The sequence below is a fragment of the Chelonoidis abingdonii genome, chromosome 19 (assembly GCF_003597395.2).
Source record: "Chelonoidis abingdonii isolate Lonesome George chromosome 19, CheloAbing_2.0, whole genome shotgun sequence".
Taxonomy (NCBI): domain Eukaryota; kingdom Metazoa; phylum Chordata; order Testudines; family Testudinidae; genus Chelonoidis; species Chelonoidis abingdonii.
The window spans coordinates 32,298,587-32,318,767 of NC_133787.1; the positions used below are offsets into that span (position 1 = coordinate 32,298,587).

A 20,181-nucleotide genomic window follows, 5' to 3' on the forward strand; every position below is an offset into this window, starting at 1 on the left:
GCTTGAAAAAATGAAAGACCTCTGAGCCACTTCACAGAAATGTGCTAGATTATATATTTAGATGGTGCTGGTTGATCCATATTAAAAATATAGAAGTCTAACAGCAGGTCTCATTGAAATCCCAGCAACTGTTTAAATTTTCAACTCTCCACACAGTGGGTGTCAGGCACTCTGCATTTTCTTATCACTTTCAATACGCCTAGAGCACCTACTTTCAAACAAACAGACTTAACTATCTGTCTCCTGGATGGTTGGAATATGGTAGGTTTAGTGCATGTGTGACAGATGGGAGGAAGAACAGCTCATGGTTGTTCTGCCTGAAGGGGAGATGTCACTTTATGACGAAATAATATTCTCACTAATATACTGACACTCAATTCCCACACACAACTTGTTTTACTTTTCAAAACTCTTACCTCTTTGTGACACTCTTTGAGCAGACTGATAACTAGGTTACATTCTTCACTGTGCAGGTGAGGAGACAAGTCTGGATGCATCTTGAGTTAAGGGTAGCTTGTGCAGTTCATGGACTACAATTTGAAAAATGTTCCACCTGCAAATATTAACACATGAAAAGTTCATCTTAAAGTCTAACACATCTCCACTTAGGAAGTCCTTGCAGTTCACTAATAGAAATAACTTAATTTTAATCAAAACCAGAACATAGTGACAGCCCAATTTGTTTATTTAGTTTATAATTTGATTTAACAAAGTAGGCAGTTAAAAATGAAAATGCAGCATATGCCTCTGCCTTTCTGTTATTCATTTATGGACTGCCTACATGATTAAAGTTAAGCACATACTAAAGAACTTTGTGGGATCAAGACCCCCTATGTGTTTATGGCATTTGGGAGTTGAAGATGATATAATCTTTCTCCTTGCTGCTGTCCATTCCTCCTCCATTTTCTAGCTTCTTTACTAGAAGGTAAAAAATAAAACTATGATCTATTTTCACTACACGTCCACTACCCATGTGGTTATAGGGCAGTATACGTCACCTGGTATTTGTACAGTACTTGGAATCACTGGCTTTTTTATTTGTGCCTACGTATCTGAGTTAAAATGCAAAATTTAATTAACTGATCTTGACTGACTAGAGATGGTGGTGGTGAAAAGGGTCAAATTTCAAGTAGCTAAGTCACACTGATATGCTTTGGAAGCATGTCCCTGTACTTCACTCAGAATTTTGGCTACGCAACACCCACTGCTTTAACAGGAATAACAAAATAAAGCCTTATGCAATACTTTTAAAATTTATCCCATGGGGTTAAAAAACACACAAAAGCAGAAAAATTAAGGCCAAACAGTCATCCTTAATAACTATTGTATCTGGAAGTTTTGCAGTGCATATGGTATTTCAGACAGTAGTGTCCTTCAGAAAGCAACATCGTCTTTGTCTTGATCCAGCAGAGAAGCCCATAATCCCCTGTTTCGATTACACTGGGTACAGTCCTACATTGTGCTGAGCACCTTCAACTCCAATGAAATCACTGGATGTTAACCAAGTAAAAATACTATTCCTTTAGAGATATTAGAGGAAGAGAGTGGCGGGATATGTTGGGGTGCAGGAGCAAATCACTGCATAATACTAGAGAATGCCACACAGTGGCGGGGGGGCATAAATGGGAGAAGAAAAGACAAAGAAACTGAAGAAGAGGTAGAGAACACAACATGAGAAAAGACAAAAAGCCAGTTATGGTGGTATCAATCCAGCACCTTTTAATCATTTCACAGATTGAATAAAATAGATAAAAGTCTAAGATTTAAAAGTATCTGAAGAAAGATTAGTGAGCAAAACCACATACATCCAGAAGGGTGCTAGCATATCAAAATAGAAACGAGCTTTACCCTTTGGTGGACACAGACACATTCTGATTTTGTTTAGCAACTACAGTACTACAAAAATGTACTTGGTGATTAAGAAAAAGTCACATCCCATAAAATACTGCATATTCAATTTAAAATTTCTTGTTAATTATAAAATAGTTAAAGGAATCTTATTAAGGCCACACTTTGGGTTTTGTTAAAGTGCAGTAACAAAATCTAATATTAATAGAAATGCTCAGTGATTAATTTTAATTTAATGAACAGTTTTGGGAAGGGAATTTAAATATTACCTCAAACTGCTTGCAATCCAAATGAACAGTGTCATGCTAACAAAAATAACAGTAACAATCAGCTTTTTTGTCTAGAGTGCAAACGAAAGAGCAAAATGATTAACACAAGTTATATTTGTAAGCTTTTCAGTTCTAACCATTCCCTTTAACATAGCTACCGCCTCTCACAAGGGTGGATTAACTATGCCAACAGAAGAAGTTCTGTCAGCGTAGCAATGTCTTCTCTAAAGCGCTACAATAGCACATTGTTTTAAGTATAGACCTGTCCTAATAAATAAAATATTTATCATATCTTAGCTAAAAGTGTCTTCTCTCTTAGTTACTAAAATTACAAAAAGAGAGTTAATATATTACATTTGACTACAGTTATGTTTATAACTTGGCACTTAGCAGCACTTTTTTCCTTCAAAGTGCTTGACAAACATTACTTACATCAAAAAACTTCAATTTTTAGAGGCTAAAGTTTGCAGCAAGTAGTAAATATCAAGATCATATTTGCTACATAAATGTGTATAATAGGAAAAAAGACAAGATTTCTAGAGAGGTTACATGACAGGATACTAGCTCCACTCCAAGACATGTAATCATCTGAGTTCATCTTTGACAAATCCCCAAAACAACAGGGAAACTAAAAATAGAAACACACAGTGAATTAACAGGTAGCAAGTGTTATTCAAGTGGTAACTAAGGGCTTGACTACACCACGCAGCTTTTAATGACAAGGCTGCATCGACACAGCCTTGTCACTAGAAGTCAGTATGTGTAAACGCTCTTTGTCAGCACTTCTGCCAACAAAATACTTCCAGCCCCTCCGAGCGTTAAGCTTTGTCGGCAGGAGCATTCCACGTTCACATTGCCACTTGCATTGGCAAAACTTTTGTCTTTCACGAGGCGGCTTTTTTAAGTACCTGTGAAAGACAAAAAAGTTTTGTCAACAATTTTGCAGCGTAGACATATCCTAAGCTTCATTATCATCTACCCTATTTGCACAACACACTTTGATTAAAGGTGATCTAAACAGCTGACAAACTGAAGTCAAATACATAATCCACTGACTGAAGTTCTCTATTTAAAAAAATAGTTCATTGCTTATTAGAATGATCTGGTCCATAAAATGCTACAAGGAAATACAAACTAGATCATCCCCATTCTAGAAAGAGGCTTTCATGTCACTTCACACTTTAAGAAATAAATGTTGATAACTGCTGTTCCTACTGCACACTATTCAACAGCCAGAAATTTGGCAAAGCACATGAAGCTAAATTAAACTTATGTCTACACTACAAACATTTGCTAGTATAGTTACATCAATTGGGGATGTGAAGAGGTTTGATCCCTGACATAGCTGTGCTGGCAGAAGCCCCTAGTGTAGGCACAGTTATACTGGCAAAACTATACTTGTACTGGTATAGCTTGTTTTGTTTGGGGATAACAATATAAACTATACCAGTGAAAGTGCAGCTTTGCAAATACAATTGCGTCTACACTAGGAGGGCTTTGCTATATAGCATATCAGTATAGCTGCACCACTGACCTGCTCCATGAAGAGACATGACCTAACACCAAAGATAAATAAAGGGGCTTCCTGGTATGTAGCAATGTGTCTCAACTGGCCTGCTCACCTTTGTGTGCACTCCACACACTGCTGTCATGATATTATTTAGAAGGTGTCTTGTATCAAAAACTAGTAACTCACTGATCATTAGTATTCTCGCATGCTGGAAAATATGCCCCTCAAATGTATTTGGCAGACAGTGCCTAATCCCAGTGGGTCCTAGACAAAGCAATGTTGTTTTGCAGGCTTGACTACAGTCTCCAATGTAAATGAAGGTATGACCTCAGACAATGAAAAGCACATTCATATGTAAGGTAAAAAAAAAAGCCATCAGGCAAGCAAGTGGGGAAGATGATCACTTAGGCTACGTCTTCACTACCCGCCATATCGGGGGGGTAGCAATCGATTTCTCAGGGATCGATATATCGCGTCTCATCTAGACACAATATATCGATCCCCGAACGAGCTCCTGTTGACTCCGGAACTCCACCAACGCGAACAGCGGTAGCGGAGTCGACAGGGGGAGCCGCGGACGTCGATCCCGCGCCGTGAGGTAGGGAACTCGATCTAAGACACTTCAACTTCAGCTCCGTTATTCACGTAGCTGAAGTTGGGTATCTTAGATCGATCCCCTCCCCTAGTGTAGACCAGCCCTATATCTCAATGGGGTTGGTGACTGGACTCACAAGAAGCCTTCCTGCCTCGTGGAACAGGGTCAGTAAACTCTGGGAAGATATAAGCAAAGGCAAAAGTCATTTTATCCTTCACCTTTCAGACAAAGTAACCAAGTGCTTTGGTCTCTGAGTTGGATCCTCGCTAAAGACTGGTCAGCCATGCTGGAAGAATGAGTGCTACCACGAGAGGGAGCTGAGCACAGCAGAGAAATGCTTTTGGGTACAATTCTGAGATCCCTCTGCAAAGAGTAATTGAGCAGAGGAAGCCAGAGTGAGACTTTCTTGCTTGTATGGTGGCTGTTGGTGACATGGCTGTGAGTCACAGCTATATAGCATTTAAGGCACCCAGAGTTGCAAGACTGAACCCCTTACTGGCCTGGGTGAATCCCAAAGCATCACACTTCCATCATGGTTAGATTTGCTGAGTAAGTGCCTGACCCCGCAATCAGTTCTTCAAAGAACTCCACATAGGAATAAACATATATACAAGAGTAACTGTTGACAACAGTTGGGACTGAAGGGAATATTGCAAGCTATCAGGGCTAATCTACACTGGCAATGCTAAAGCGATGCCGTGGCAGTGCTTTAACGTGGCTTCTGTAGTCGCGACAGAGTGCTGGGAGAGAGCTCTCCCAGCGCTCTAAAAACAAGGGGCTTAGCTACCAACACTAATGCACTGTCTACACTGGTGCTTTACAGCACTGAAACTTGCTACACTCAGGAGGGGTGTTTTTTCACAACCCTGAGCGCTGAAATTCTCAGTGTAGTTAGAATAGCTACTTCAGTGTTACCTTCGAGCTTTGGCATCTGATGCTGTTACTAACCTTCCCTTCACAAGCAATTACTCAGAACAAAAACTTGTTAACTTGTCTTTAATGCAAGAGGCTGTGCTTAACTAAGGAGGCAACTTCTTTGGGACATCTCCCAGAGAAACAGTACTGCCTAATAAAATAAATAGCAATGACTTCTACCAGAAGCAAAATCTCCACTTAATAAGGATCCATTCAACCAGTGGCAAGGAGTTAATATCTGGTGAACCACCCTTTAACAGAAATCCTAAAATCCAGTCCCTACTAGAAATTGTCATAAAAATGGAGGGACATGAGGTCAAAAGTCATTTTTCAACATCTCCATCCTTAGCTATGTCACTATCACTGCCTTTGATTAAAACTGAAAGGATCTTCAAATATCAAATACTGTTAATCATACGTGTTTTGTTTATTTTAGGTAATTCACTCCCTTGGACATTGAAAACAGAATGTTCAGTCTCATGGTGAGTTACTCCCATTGCAGTAGAATAGCACTCCCTCATTTGGGGCACAAACAACTCATTTTTATGTTTAAAGCCAACCCCTTCCGTCACTATAAATCAAAACATTTATATTGAAGTTCTCTTCATTTAAGTTTTTGACATTTTCTTTTTGAAAGCCACACAGAAAAGCTGAATTTTGGGCCCAAAAGTATCTAGCAGTGTCCCTTTAAGGAGGAAGGAAAGAGTCAGTATTTTATACAATGTGATATTTTATTTAACTTTTAGTTGTCATTTTAAGAAATAATCTCTCCTCTCGCAGAGGCCAGTCACTTAGACCTTGTTTAAACTAAGCTACCCGCGCCCCCTCCCCCCAAGGAATGGCAGAGAATTCTACAATTTTTCAGCTCCAATAGGTATCCTGAGTGAGAATGGTACTCTAAACCATGCTCCAGGCAACCATTGCTGTTCTAACCACTGTATCATCAAAGCTGACATTTTAAGTATCACTAGATGAGAGTTAGACTTTCAGGTTAAACAACAGTGCTTAAAATGATTATGTTCAGCTAAAGTCTTGTCTGCACTAGCGCTTCCACTATTTCTACCAAATGTGCAACTGAACTGGTTATGGGAAGTCTGGGGGCAGAAAGATTAGACACTCACAATCAAGCGAATACACTGCCCAGCAGGGACTCTAAGCCTTAAGGGTGTGTCTACACAGCAAAGAAAAATCCACCAGCTGACTCAGGATCCAGGGACTCAGGCTGCAGCATGGTTTCACTGCTGTGTAAACTTTCAAGCTGGAGCGGGAGCCTGGGCCTTCCACCCCGCAGGATTCTAGAGCCCAGAAGTTTGCGCAGCAATAAAACAGCCCCACAGCCCAAGCCTCAGGAGCCCGAGTCAGCTAGCATGGGCCAGCCATGAGTGTCTCATTGGCGTGCAGACATACCCTAACAGTCTATAATGCTCACAAAATAAAATTTACACAAATCCAAGCAACATGGAAGCCTCTTAATTTTCCAGCCTCTGAAATAGTCTCCCTGTTGCCACAATGAGAAAAAAAAACCAGTTACCTACCTTTCTTAACTGTCCATTCATGTTAGGCGCGTGCATGCTGCATGTACCACTGATGGAAATTTTTCCCCTAGTGCAGGGGTCGGCAAACTTTCAGAAGTGGTGTGCTGAGTCTTCATTTATTCACGCTAATTTAAGGTTTTGCGTGCCAGTAATACATTTTAACGTTTTTAGGTCTCTTTCTATAAGTCTATAATATATAACTAAACTATTGTTGTATGTAAAGTAAATAAGGTTTTTAAAGTGTTTAAGAAGATTCATTTAAAATTAAATTAAATTAAAATGCAGAGCCCCTGGGGCTAGTGGCCAGGACCCAGGCAATATGAATGCCACTGAAAATCAGCTCGCATGCTGCCTTCAGCACCCGGTGCCATAGGTTGCCTACCCCTGCCCTAGTGGTATCCATAGGTTGGGCTCTGGTGCCCTCTGGAGTGCTGTGCTCATGCGTCAATATATGAAGCGCCATCAGTCCTACACCCTCTCAGTTCCTTCTTGCTGTCAGCTCCAATGACAGGTAGGAGGGTGGATCATGGAATGGATATGAGCAACACATCTCAAAGAACAACAGTTACAAAAGGTAGGTAACCACTTTTTCCTCTTCGATTCCATGTTAGGTGACTCACAAGCGGTTTCCCTGGAGGTGGGCTCAGAGTTCATGGTCTTGCAGCTCTGCTCTATCGAAGCTTGAGTCATCCTGTGCCTGCTGGGTAATGGCATAATGGGACGCAAATGGACGTGGTGTACACACACCTAACATGGAATCAACATGAGCAAGCATTTGAAGAATATTTACATTCTTTAAAGTGTTTTAAACAGTCCTCCACACATTAATATAATTGTTGTGGAGGAGGGGCTTGAAAGAAAATACCACATTACTGTGTGCAAGTCTAATACTACACTATACTCTCAACACAGCAAAATTTGAACTGCACACATTGCTCAATGTTCCTTTCAGCAAATTAACAAGTGTACCTAAAACTGCAGATGACAGACCCAGTACTGCATCCAACTAAGGCCAGGTCTACACTATAAACTTACAATGGTATAACTACAGTATAACAGTATGAAAAATCCACACCCCTGAGTGTCGGAGTTATACCAACGTAATCCCCTGTGTAGACAACTGAGTTGACAGGATGGCTTCCCCCATTGACATAACTACTGCCTCTCGTGGAAGTGGAGTACCTATACCAAAGAGAGATGTCCTCCCGTCAGCGTAGGTATCATCTTCACTGAAATGCTGCACCAGTGCAGCTGTTCCACTGCAGTCTTTACGCACAGAAATGCGCTAAGTGATTCAAGTAAGAACTCTGCCATACCACTACCAATTTGTGGTTGCACACCATAGTAAGTCAGTGTTTCTAATTTGTAGAGCCCTGTGTGGATATATAGAGAGTGGATATTTGTGGATTTGCAAGGCTCTACTAACTTGTCCATGGATTTTCCTAATAGCATTAGCTAACATTTCTGAGCGCTCATCAGTGATTTTGTATTACTGTAATAGGTGTAAGATTGACTGATGGTGTGTGTTAGCGATTTGATAATCAGCTTGCAGTTTCAGTCAGTATTCTGCCAGTAGTGTCATCTTGATCAGTTCTCTCAGGTCTTGTCTACACTATGAAGTTTTGTCAGGAGGTGTACACACTACAAAGCTATTTTTGGTGGGAAAATCCTGCTGTTTTGCCAACAAAATAAAACCACCTCAACCAGAGAGATAAAGCCTTTTGCAACAAAGTTAAGGCAACAAAGCATTGTTGTGAACACTGGTTAGTTGACAGAACTGGCTTTCACCAGTATCCCACAATGCTATGACCGCTCTGCTCACTGTTTTGATCTCTGCTGCCCTGCAAGAATGCACCTCATCCCTTTCAAAGTTCCAGGAAGCATCTGACAGCTGAATGTGCTGCTCCCTTTGTGGAACAAAGAATAAATCATTGGAATGCTCCTGTTCTGCCCTGCTCTAGGAACACAGTGGCAGGCAGACTGCTGCTAGGGGGGCAGAGAGGGATTGCTGTGCTGCTTTGACATTCCTCAGCAGGGAGAGCTCGCAGGGCTCCCTGCAGCTGAGGCAGCTGCGGGGAGGGAATCACAGAACCATAAGCAGGCAGAGCAGACTGCTTCGGGAGAGACTGCTGTGCGGAACAGAGCCGGGGGCTGATGTTGGGGGGGGGGGAGTGTCCCCCTCCTCCTTCCTCAGAATACCTCGATCAGCCTGCTGTCTCCCTCAACTTAGACACACCACTCTCCTCTCCCCCCCCACCCCACTTCAGTTGAAAAAGCAGCTGATAATCTACTAGGATGCCCCTCGAAGGATGAGATTGAGAAACCTGCATCATGTGACATTGTTCCTGCCTCACCAAGGCACTGCAAACCCTTCCCAAGCGCCCTGTGGCCAGTTGCATAGTGGGATAGCTACCACAGCGCACTGCTCTCTGTGTCAATGCAAGAGCTGCTAGTGTGGATGCACTGTGCCAATACAAGGAGCTAGTGTGGACATGCAACAGTGGTTTAATTAAAGCACTTTTATTAAAGCAGCATAACTTTTGCTGACAAAACTTTGTAGTGTAGACAAGGCCTCAGAAATAGAAAGCACTGACTAACACTCCAATGAAGTAAACCGAACAGGAGGGAGGGAAACATGACAATAGAAAGGTCAGTCCCATTCTTCATTTAGAATGGATTAGTGGTGTAATTCATATTAAGAAACTATTTTCATATGAAGTGAGAAAAGGCACTGATAGCATAAACAGATGTCTGTTCAAAGCTACATTTCCCAAGTAAGTCTTTTAGTGGCCAGATCTTATTCACAAGTTGTTCCACTGACTTCACTAGGATTTACAGAATACATAATCACTCAGCTTTGTAACATTAGTCCTTTTTAAATTATCTCTGATCAGATAATGTTCGGTCATTAACTTACCAAATAAAGTTGTGTTCAGACAAAGTAAGAATAATCTAATTTAAAGTTACCATTCCTGAAAAACATTTTGATAGCCCTGACACAATGAACTCTTTGGAGGAGACTAACCAGATACCCTCATTGTAACGTATTTCATGATAGGCCACAACATGAGTATGCTCGCAGTTCATCATTACATTCTTCAAAGCTTAGTCAACAATCTCAAATTGCATTGTTGAGTATGTGTACCAAGTTAACATATTTATAAGATGGGCAAAATAAGCCACCTCAAATGATGGATGGAAGATTTAATTAGCATCTGTTAAATGCTTTGAGATCCTTGAATGACTGGTGCTTTAAATGCTAAGTATTATTTACATTCATGAGGAAGCCTATGAGAGAAAGGGGAGCTGATGATTTCAAGGTGGATGTGACAGACCTACATGTGAGAAAATGTCCAATGACTGGTGGTCAGGAATACTATGTGACAGGAGCACTGAGGGAAGCTTGCTAGTTTCCTTGCAAAAACCCTAAAAAGTTATTCTGAGACAGTAAATAGTTGTCAATAGCGAACAAATCAATGTAGGTAGAATTTTAACACAGGTGAAAACTTACTAAGATATTAAGAATAGAGAGACGCTGAATGAAATTATAGCAGTAAATGTTGGGAAAACTTTTTTTATATGTATAAATTGCTGAGAGATCTATTAACAGAAATGCTGGATAAAGAATATTAAGGGAAACAAGCAATTGCTCTGAAAGAAATATTAGCAGAAAAGCACACGGATAATATTAGGAAAGTAGACCAATTACTCTGGGAGAAAAATGGGCTTTAAAATGCTAGGCAAACACCATTAAGATCTGAAGTGATTATTTGGAGAGACGTATAAAAGATGAAGTCTGTGCATTAATTTAGAGATGTTAGTATATTTCATCATGGGGCAGCACTAGCTGCTGAGACAGGACACAAACTGGTAAGCTCCTAGGATTTCTCTTTATGAATCTTGCTAATCTTGTTAATTTTCCATGTTTCTCTCTCCATATCTGGCAACCACAATACAGACAATAGTTGTGTAATAAGTATGGCGGAGAATGCCAAAAGGAGCTAAAGATAAACCCTGACAGGTCAGTTTCCTCCCAACTTTCTGAACAAGCTTTTAATGGAACAGACAATCAAAAATGACCATGCAGGTTTCAATGCTTTTTACTATATGCTCACTTAGATAACATGAGGGAGATAGGAAAAGAAGAGGTCATATTTGGGAATCTGAAAGCTAAGGTGGGTACTCTGAGAAGCTATCATTCTTGATGGATGACTATATTATCTGGCCTCAAAGATATGGCCCACAGTCAAAATTCTGAATCATTCTTAAGGTCCACAATTTTCTTTGCCATAATTTAGCAATGCTGGGTATTATTTGCTCTAAGTAAATTGTCCCTACATAGGCCTACCAGAGGGAACCAAGTGGAAGGCTGTAACCTGCTTTATGGAAATGTGGGTATCTGAGATATGAAATTTTAACAAAACACATTATCCAATATGTCCAGGAGGTATTCAAAATCCCAATGAGAAGCAAACAGGGAGGAGGGAGGTAAAACAAGGACATCTTTGGGTACGTCCAGACTACCCGCCGATACGGCGGGTAGCTATCAATTTATCAGGGATCAATATATCGCGTCTTGTTTAGTTTTAAACTAGACAGAAAACTACTAGAAATAGACTATTTACAGAGAAAGACTGTGAGATGTATTAATTTTTAAAAATTAGTTGTACTGTGGTAAGCACCGAGGAATCCGAAACAAAATGTCTCGGTGCCATTATGCTAGATCCAAAGGCACATCCTGCCTTCAATGGCTTTTAAATCTTGAAGTCAAGAGGACACGACAGTTGAACCAAACAGAAACAGGGTGCGAATAGGAGTATGAGATAATAAAATTAACAGTTTAGAAAACTGGAACTTTCAGTTTGCCACTTGCCCAACCAATGCAAGACAGTAGTGATTTGCAGGCATCACGGCAGAGGTCGACTTAAAGTAAGGGTTTAGAAAAAGCTGATAACTTAATTAGTTTTGAATGGAAGTTCTTCCCATGCATAGAGATCTGCAGAGGAGAAAAATAGGTGGGCAATCAAAAATGCCTTTCCTGGCAAAGCAAAAATGGAGGCTAATGGCTCAATAAATTAGTAATCTGGTAGACAGGGCCGAGGTAAATGGTGAAGGGCCAATGGAGAGAAGGCCATGGATAGAACAACAAGTTAGGAAGATGATCCTAGCAGTATTCTGAAGGGAGTTCAATAAAGCCAGTATTAAGGCCAGCTGGACAGAGAGAAAATGCCAAGTCTTTTAAATGCTGTATAATTACAAGCAGCAAGACATAGTCACACTAAATTGTTCCTTCTTGGAAGTTTCCAAACAAGATAGCAGTCTTTAATTAAGAGCAAGAAGCTATTTGAAACCTGATTTGAAACACAGTGCATGGACAGTAAGCATAGCTTATTAACAGTTCTAACAGGGAATTTCTCATTCAATGGATTATATTTTAATTATTAATTGTCAAATTACAATGGCATGAGTGTCAGTGCTTTTGCCTTTTTTCAAGCTGTGAATTGTTAGGGTTTGGAATTAAATGATGAGGTAGTAATACTGACAAAAACATGTGATCCGAGATAATAAAAATTAAAGAAACCTGTGTACAACTGAACACTAAAGGAAAAAAATGCATAGTGCTCTTCCCTAGTTGGCATATCTTAGAGAGTGATTAAGTAGTCAGAGATGGAGAAAGATGCCAAATAAATAAATAAATAATCAATCAATCAATCTATTTAGGTTCCTATAAAGCACCCATCACTATAGTGTTTGAGAGCCTTGGAGTTTAATGCACTAGGGCCTTTTCGCAGGGAAAACAGGATTCCATTAATGTATTTACTCGGGGAATAGCAGGGTGCCACTCCCCTTCCAGTCTTAGTGTGCTACCATGCCTCAGTTTTCTGTCCTTCTGGGCTCTAGAAATATTCATGTCCCAACCACAGGTGATTCATTTAACATTGTTCCCCTTTTCAATGTTTGTTTTATTAAGCTACAACAAGAAAACAGTTTGCTTGACTCACCTACATCATAATCAGTTCTTACCCTTGTCAGCTTGGTTTCACAAGTCAGTCCATTTACCTTGTCCAGTCCTTCCAGCCCTATCAGTAAGGTTTCCCTGAGCTGAAGAATCTTACAGCCCTCTCCTTGAGGCTTCACTAGACATTGGAGAACTTGCCAAGAGAGTGACTCCTTCCTCTCTGCTGTCTTCCAGCAACTGACATCTTATATGAAGTGAGAAAGGAACCCTTCCTTTTCTCTAAACTGTTTCTACCCTCCTCCCAAGTGCCTTTGCAATCACTGCAAATACCTATGTCTCTTCTTAAACAGTCCTTCCCTGCTAGCCCAGAGAGAAGGTCTATATATTCCGTCACTAGAAGTTAACCATGACCAGCTAAACATTTCAGGATTTGTACCTGCCATCACTAGGTACTAAAGATATGTGTAACATCATATTAGTTGAAATTGGTTAGTTAACATTTTCTAACAATGTATTTTCACCATATAGACTTGGTCTCAGAGTATAAGGATGCAACAGGAGAGAGTATGCAATAAGGGGAAGATAGCTTAATTGCAATTCTGTTGTGGGAGGGCTTTCACCTATCACAGCTCTCCATCTACCATAGCCAGAAAGAATGGCTATTTTGTTTTTTTCTGGGCCTGCTGTGCTGCTATATGCAATACTGACAGTATACCTACAGCTAAACTAACTATCCCCCTCTGATGTACATTTATAGCATCCATACCACGCAACCAATGGTGGACATTAATCAATATTAACTGAAGAGAAGGAGAAAGACTGGATGGCTTAGGGAACTACTAAGACACAAGACAATCTTTCACCTGAAAGTCACAGGATCAAATATAGTAGCAACCAAAAGTTATTAACATATGCATCTCTTCATTTCCCCCGCAAAGAGGTTAACAATTGAAGCATATTGACTTCTAGACAATGTGGGGAAGTTGCTGCTGATGCCTATGCTGTACCTGTTCTGTCGATAGTTTCATATATTCAATTCTCTCAATTTGGCACCCCTAATGAGCACAAACATTTATTTTAAAATAACTACAGAGGAACAGGAGAACTCCACCCTCTATTTTTACAAACTGTTAAGACACATAGATATGATAAGGGAAACTGTTTTATTTGCTAATAAGCAGCTGGGACTAGATGAAATCTTTCCAGGAATCTTCTATATGTTAAAAATAGAAGAGACCTACTAAATTATCTAGCACTGGCAGAGAGTGTAGACAATGCGTACTCTGTGGGATCAGACTGGACCAAGTACTTGTTCTTATTTCTAATGCATTACAAAAGCAAAAAGCTGGAAAATGTTTGTGTTTCAACACGACAGCAATTAAATAACTTTAGAAATTCTTTTTGCCCATAAATCTGCATGAAAGATGAAAACCTGCACATCAAGATGCAGCCCAATGTGAATTAGAAAAAATAAGGTTTATCTTCTCTCTACCTCCCCATGCACAAAAAACACTCCATTGAGTTGAAAGTGAAACACCAATAGAGAAGTTTACCTAGGTTAGTGCTGCAATACATCACTCCAAGCAATTTCTCACTGCTCCATAGCTGTTGGAATCTGATTTGTTCTAAGTTAACGATCAGCAGTCAATATGAGTAACTGGAGTCTAGTCCAGTCCCCTGAACTCATGGCAGGGATAAATATTATCTAGACTATCCCTGACCGGTGTGTGTCTAACTCGCTCTTAAAAATCTCCAAGGATGGAGATTCCACAATCTCCCTGAACAATTTATTCCAGTGCTCAACCACCCTGCAAGGAAGTTTTTCCTAATGTCCAACTTTAACCACCCTTGCTGCAATTTAAACCCATTGCTTCTTGGCCTATCCACAGAGATTAAGGAGAACAATTTTTCTCCCTCTTCCTTGTAACAACCTCTTATGTACTTGAGAAGAGTGAGGGGGAACATGATAACAGTTTTCTTCTCCAGACTAAACAAACGCAATGTTTTCAATCTTCCCTCACAGGTCATGTTCTCTAGAACTTCAATCACTTTTGTTGCTCTTTTCTGGACTTTCTCCAATTTGTCCAGCTCTTTTCTAAAATGTGGCACCCATAACCAGATACAATACTCCAGTTGAGGCCTAATCAGCACAGAGTACAGCAGCATAATTGCTTCTTGTGTTTTGCTTACAACACTCCTGCTAATGCATTCAAGAATGATACCTAAAAAACTCACCCTCATTAGCACTGATGAGAAAACTCTACCTCTCCTCTGACAGAAAAATTCAATAAGAGTACAACTCTACCAATTTTGCTGATACTGTACTTCACTCACTCAACCCAGAGTGGAGCTTTTTCTTTTAGTTACTGTTTTATTCGCCTCCACTTATATGTCCACAGAGAACTTGAGCAAGACTGTTCTCTGAGCTTCAAGAGGAGATTTAAAATGGTGTCAAGCTTGTATCTTCAACTTCAAGATATTCAAGAACACTACATAAATTTTATTCCTGGACTTACTTGAGAAAGGGAGATGTTTTATAATACAGCATTATTATTAAATTTGTCTTTATCTCCTTACAGGAAAAATGGAGTAGTCTTCAGCTCCTCTGGGACTGCCCATTAACCCTTTTTTGCCAAAGAAAAATCTAATTTGAAAAAAATATATTCAGAGGGATTTCTGAAACTCCAATTACTAATGTCTTCATTTAAAGTTTAAGAGAAAAATAGAGACAATCCCCTATATCAACAATCTTGAAACATATAGTTATATTAAGCTCATAAAGACCTTCTCATAAAAAGTTTTCTTGATTCTCCCAGGTTATCAAGAAATGAATATCTATTCTTTGTATTCAGTTAAAAAAAACAAATATTGAAACGATGTTGTGTTAATAAGAAACCTGAGAGTGTAAGGAAGTTCATGATAAGATACTCAATGTCCAAAAAATAGACAAAAAACATAACAAATAGGCAGATTTGTAGTCCCCGAATACTGGACCACGTAACTGAGCATGCTGCCATCTGCTACACTCTCCCTGCTAGAGTAGGGGGCAAGAAGCCAGGAACTACGCTGAATCAGCATTTCCATCTGGTCCCCACCCAGACCCCAACATGGAGCCAGAAGCAATCTGAGCCAGGTGTTAGGGGGCAGAAGACCGGGAGATCTGGTTCCTTCACTTTCCAGACCCAAGCATGGGTTTGAGGAAGAACAGGAACGCAGAGAGCTCCTTCCCTCCCTCCCCAAACACCTTCATAAGATCAGACACAGCTACACAGGACGAAAGCAGAGGCTCAACTTTCTAATTTCCCCAGGGATGCTCGACCTCTACTCTACACCAGGCCCTGTCCCCACTCCATCCCTTCTCCCAAGGCCCCACCTTGCTTCTTCCCACCCCGACCCCATCTCTTCCTGCCCCCATTCCTCCCCCTCCTCCCCGCAGTGCCTCCTGCACGCCACTGAACAGCTGATCACGGCAAGCGAGAGAAGCTAGGAGTGGGGAGGAAGAGCTGACTGCCAGGACTACTGGTGAGTGCTGACCACCCACTATTTTTTCCTGGAGCTGCTCCAGCCCTGGGTTCTCACAGAGTCAGCGCCTATGGATGGAAGTTTCTTAATCACAGAGATTCTTCTGCAGTTCTCAACAAGCAGCTCAGAAATTAGCAGGTCTTATTTCAGTATTGCCGCTGTTAGGCAGACATGCACCCAGAGGGAGATGGCCACAAGTATGTTTGATATTGCTGCTCATGGGCCACCTATAACATCAGCAAGGAAACAGAAAAAAACCCTGTGTGAATCCTTTAAAAAAAAAAAAAAAAAAAAAAAAAAAAAAAAAAAAATCAATTGAGGACATGCTGTTTAAAAGGATACCCAAAAAAACTTCCATTTAAAAAAAAAATCAATTTTGAAAATTCAGGTTGACAGTGTTCTTTAACCTTTAATCAAAGGGATAGAAAACATCCTATGACACCTAAATAAAATGTTTACTATTCCCGCATAATAGGTAATTCCCATTAATATTTAAAGGGAAGCTCTCAGGTTAAAATATATTGTTAAAAAGCGTTACTGTTAAAAGCACTTACATTTTAAGTAGTATTTTTAGTATCGCTGACCCTGTTTGTTCAGCTATTTTCCATTGACTAATCTATTTTGATTGTCCAATCTCAGCAAGTTTCACTTTGTTCTAATGCATGAGAAACACGTTTCCATATTTGGATGGAAGGCACTGAAGAAGAATGTTCAAATCCAGATAAAACTGCTTTCCTTGATTCCCCTGCACCCACATACACTTCATGAAAATATTTGTTAATAGTAGGCATTGTGATGCCTTTTTCCCTAAACTTTCTGATACAGTCTGTATAAATATGCTGCACACATATATTAAGGAAAAAAAGGGCCCCTATGATATGCCTCAGTTTTGGAGATAGAGGAAAGCCTAGGGGGTTAATTCTACACCTGATTTATTTTCACCTCAGAGAAACCCTCGCATTTATATAGATTCTACCTTAAACCCTGCCTCCATGTCTTTCATCCAACATAACACAAAAACCAGCAACAAGTTTAAACATCTCAGCTGACCTATAGTACGTTTTTATTATATTTGAGCTCCATATGTTATTAGATTGTTTGATGATCAATCCTGCTTTTAAAGCATTTGCAAAATATTTTACAAAAAGGATAAGGATGTCCACATGGTGGTGTACTAGCCATGAAAAGAAAGAACTAATGAAGACTCTAGAAACAGTGTAGTTAACCAAATTGCCTATGGTAATTTATTTTTCACCTTTGATAGTTTATTTTATCATTTTTCAATAGAAGAGCAAAACAGATTGGTCAGGGTTTGTTTTTTGAGTTTTCACTAATTATACTGTTTGGCTTTCTAACACTGATTTTATTAACTTGAATTAACATGTTCATTATGTTATACACAACTTTAAAGACAAAAAAATAGATTTTGGACTTAAACTACTTGTTAGTATTACTTTGAAACACTTATGTCAAGGATGCAAAGTTGTAGATGATATTAACTGTTAAATTTCATACAAATTACTAAAGAAAATATAACAAAGGATATGTGCTTGAAAACTTCATAAAAGCAGCAAGTAATTAAGTTTCAATTCAAGTAACATTGATTCATTTCCCAGAGAACTCAAAGTTAAGGACAATCTGCCCTTAATTCTCAGCGATACGGGTATGCTCTGCTATGTCAGAATATATAAACATCACACTATTCTGTTATACCTAGACACCATATTAGGCAAATTAAGAATAACCCTACATTTTCCAGCAAATGCACTATATTACAGTTAATTTGTGTGTTGTATTGGGATACATCTGTGAAAATTGGGATGCATACATCTTATACACTAGCCTAGGGCAGGGGTGGGCAAATTACGGCCCACAGGCTGGATCCGGCCCGTTGGACTGCCACCCCCGTGGGGCTAAGGCAGGCTCCCTGGCCCCACGCCACTCCCAGAATTGGCCACCACTATGCCCCTGCGGCCCCTGGGAGGGTGGGACACAGAGGGCTCTGCACACAGCCCTCGCTTGCGAGTACCTCCCCTGCAGCTCCCATGGGCTGGGAACAGGGAACCACAGCCAATGGGAGCTTCAGGGGAGGTACCCACAGGCAAGGGCTGCACACAGAGCCCTCTGCTCCCCCTTAGAGGCCGCAGGGGCTTGGTGATGGCCACTTCCAGGAGCAGCGCACGGCCAGGGCAGATAGGGAGCCTGCCTTACCCCCACCTGTGCACCACTGCCACCCCAAAGCCGCTCAAGGTAAGTGGCGCCAGGCCAGAGCCCACACCCCGAACCTCTCCTGCACCCCACCCCTCAAGCCCCTGCCACACCCCTCCTGCACCGCAACCCCTTGCTCTGAGCCCTCCTGCACCCCAACCGCCTGTCCTGACCCCCCTTGTACACCTCACACCCCTCCTGTGCCCCAACCCCCTTCCTGCACACCACACCCTATCCCACACCCCCCACTCCATCCTGCATCCCAATCGATGGCCCCAACCCTACATTCATGGCCCTGGATGCAATTTCCCCACTCAGATGTGGCCCTTGAACCAAAAAGTCTGCCCAGCCCTGGACTAGGACATCTTAAGGATCTACTGTTTCTACTGAACACCGCAAGTTTTAAACAAACCGACAAATGTTCGCTGCTTTATTTACTATGATAGTAGATTATCAAATCAAACTGCAAGGATGTATTTTCATCAGTTCTGCTGACAGGTGTTTTGCCAGGCCATTCTCTACTTGTCAAGATGCATTCATTAGATAAGAACCACAGAAAGATGACAGTCCATGTAAAGGATTTTTTTTTTCCTTGAATGCTTTCAACATTTTATTGCCACATACAGTGAATCATGCTTTGGAAATCAGTGCTGTATAACAAAAGTTTATTGCAGCTAGCTCTCTCTCTCTCTCTCTGCAGTCACTCTTATAGACATTCTTTTGTAAGACTACTTTTTTCCTCTAATTGTCAAGTAATCCTTAGAGACAGACAATGGTTTGTTAAATTTGTTGACACCCATATTGGTGACATACCATGCCCCAATAGGATTGCAAGCCACTCTAGAATGAAGAGACCCCAGGGGTGGGCTCCGCACAGGAACATAAACAGAAGAAAAGGTACACGGAGGAGGGGGCTGGCCAGTTTGGATAGCCTGCTCCCATATTTTAAGGCTTAAGCTGTAGGGTAAACCAGGGTAGACAATAGGTGGACAGTGGGTCAAAGCTGAGCCACCAGATGCTTTTGAACAGTCTGCAACATCTTTTTTATTTACTTATTATCATTATTGGTATTGCAGTGTGAAAAATGTTTCTCTTGGAGTCTGGGCCTTGCCTATATCTTCACCTCACTGCCGTGTCACTCGCTCCAGCATGCGGCAGATAAACCTGCAGCCTGACTGTACCCATAGCTAAAGAAGAAAGGATGGTTTGTTTGTTTTGCGGCAGGGGCCCCCTTTTCTCCTGTGGTAGGAGCCTGGAGAGATTCATTCTCCCCTCTTCGGGGGAATCAACCCTCTTTTCTTGCGTATGCCTGGGCACATGGGACTGTCTGTCCCCCTCAGATGGGGGGGAGGTGACACCCTTCCCCTCTCTGTGAGAGGATGGGAAGGATTAGTCCCCTCTAACCCCCCCATGCTCTGACCGGTGCGCATGCAGGGGGAGGGGCCACTCACTTCTCCCTGGTCTATGAAAGAAGAACTGGAGAGGAGGGAACACCTGGGGGGCGGGGGAGAAGAGGCATCAGAGGGGAAGGGGAGTTAACAGGCGGGAGTCCGGGCGGCTGGCCCCTCCCCTCTCAGCCTCCTTTCACTTACCCCAATCCCGGGGAGAAGAAAACTCCGTCAGAAGAAAAAGCCGGGCCCCAGCGACAGCCGCTCCTCACCTCAGGTCTGACAAGTACAACCCAGCTAAGGAAGAGGGAGGGAGGGAGCGCGGTCACGACCCGGAAATAGATAGGACTTCGGCCGTGAAGCCCTTTGACTTAGCGGTCACAGGGGGCGGAGCCTACGGCCAGACGCAACTCTCACAACGCGCATATCCCA

General features: G+C 41.3%; 1 protein-coding gene across 2 annotated transcripts in view; it reads right to left on the reverse strand.

The window, feature by feature from the left end:
* Positions 1–20,080, reverse strand: part of CMC2 (C-X9-C motif containing 2) — a 40,724-nt gene extending 20,644 nt beyond the window's left edge. The window contains exons 1-3 of one of the 2 annotated variants that reach the window (XM_032770607.2): positions 19,954–20,080; positions 2,679–2,745; positions 417–487 (exon numbers count right to left, since the gene is read on the reverse strand). In XM_032770607.2, coding sequence (XP_032626498.1) covers positions 417–487; positions 2,679–2,715 — 108 coding nt within the window. In that variant the 5' untranslated portion in view covers positions 2,716–2,745; positions 19,954–20,080. Of the gene's footprint in view, positions 1–416; positions 554–2,678; positions 2,746–19,953 lie in introns of both variants that reach the window. The other variant, XM_032770609.2, reaches the window with a different exon arrangement.
* Between the last annotated feature and the right edge of the window lie 101 nt (positions 20,081–20,181).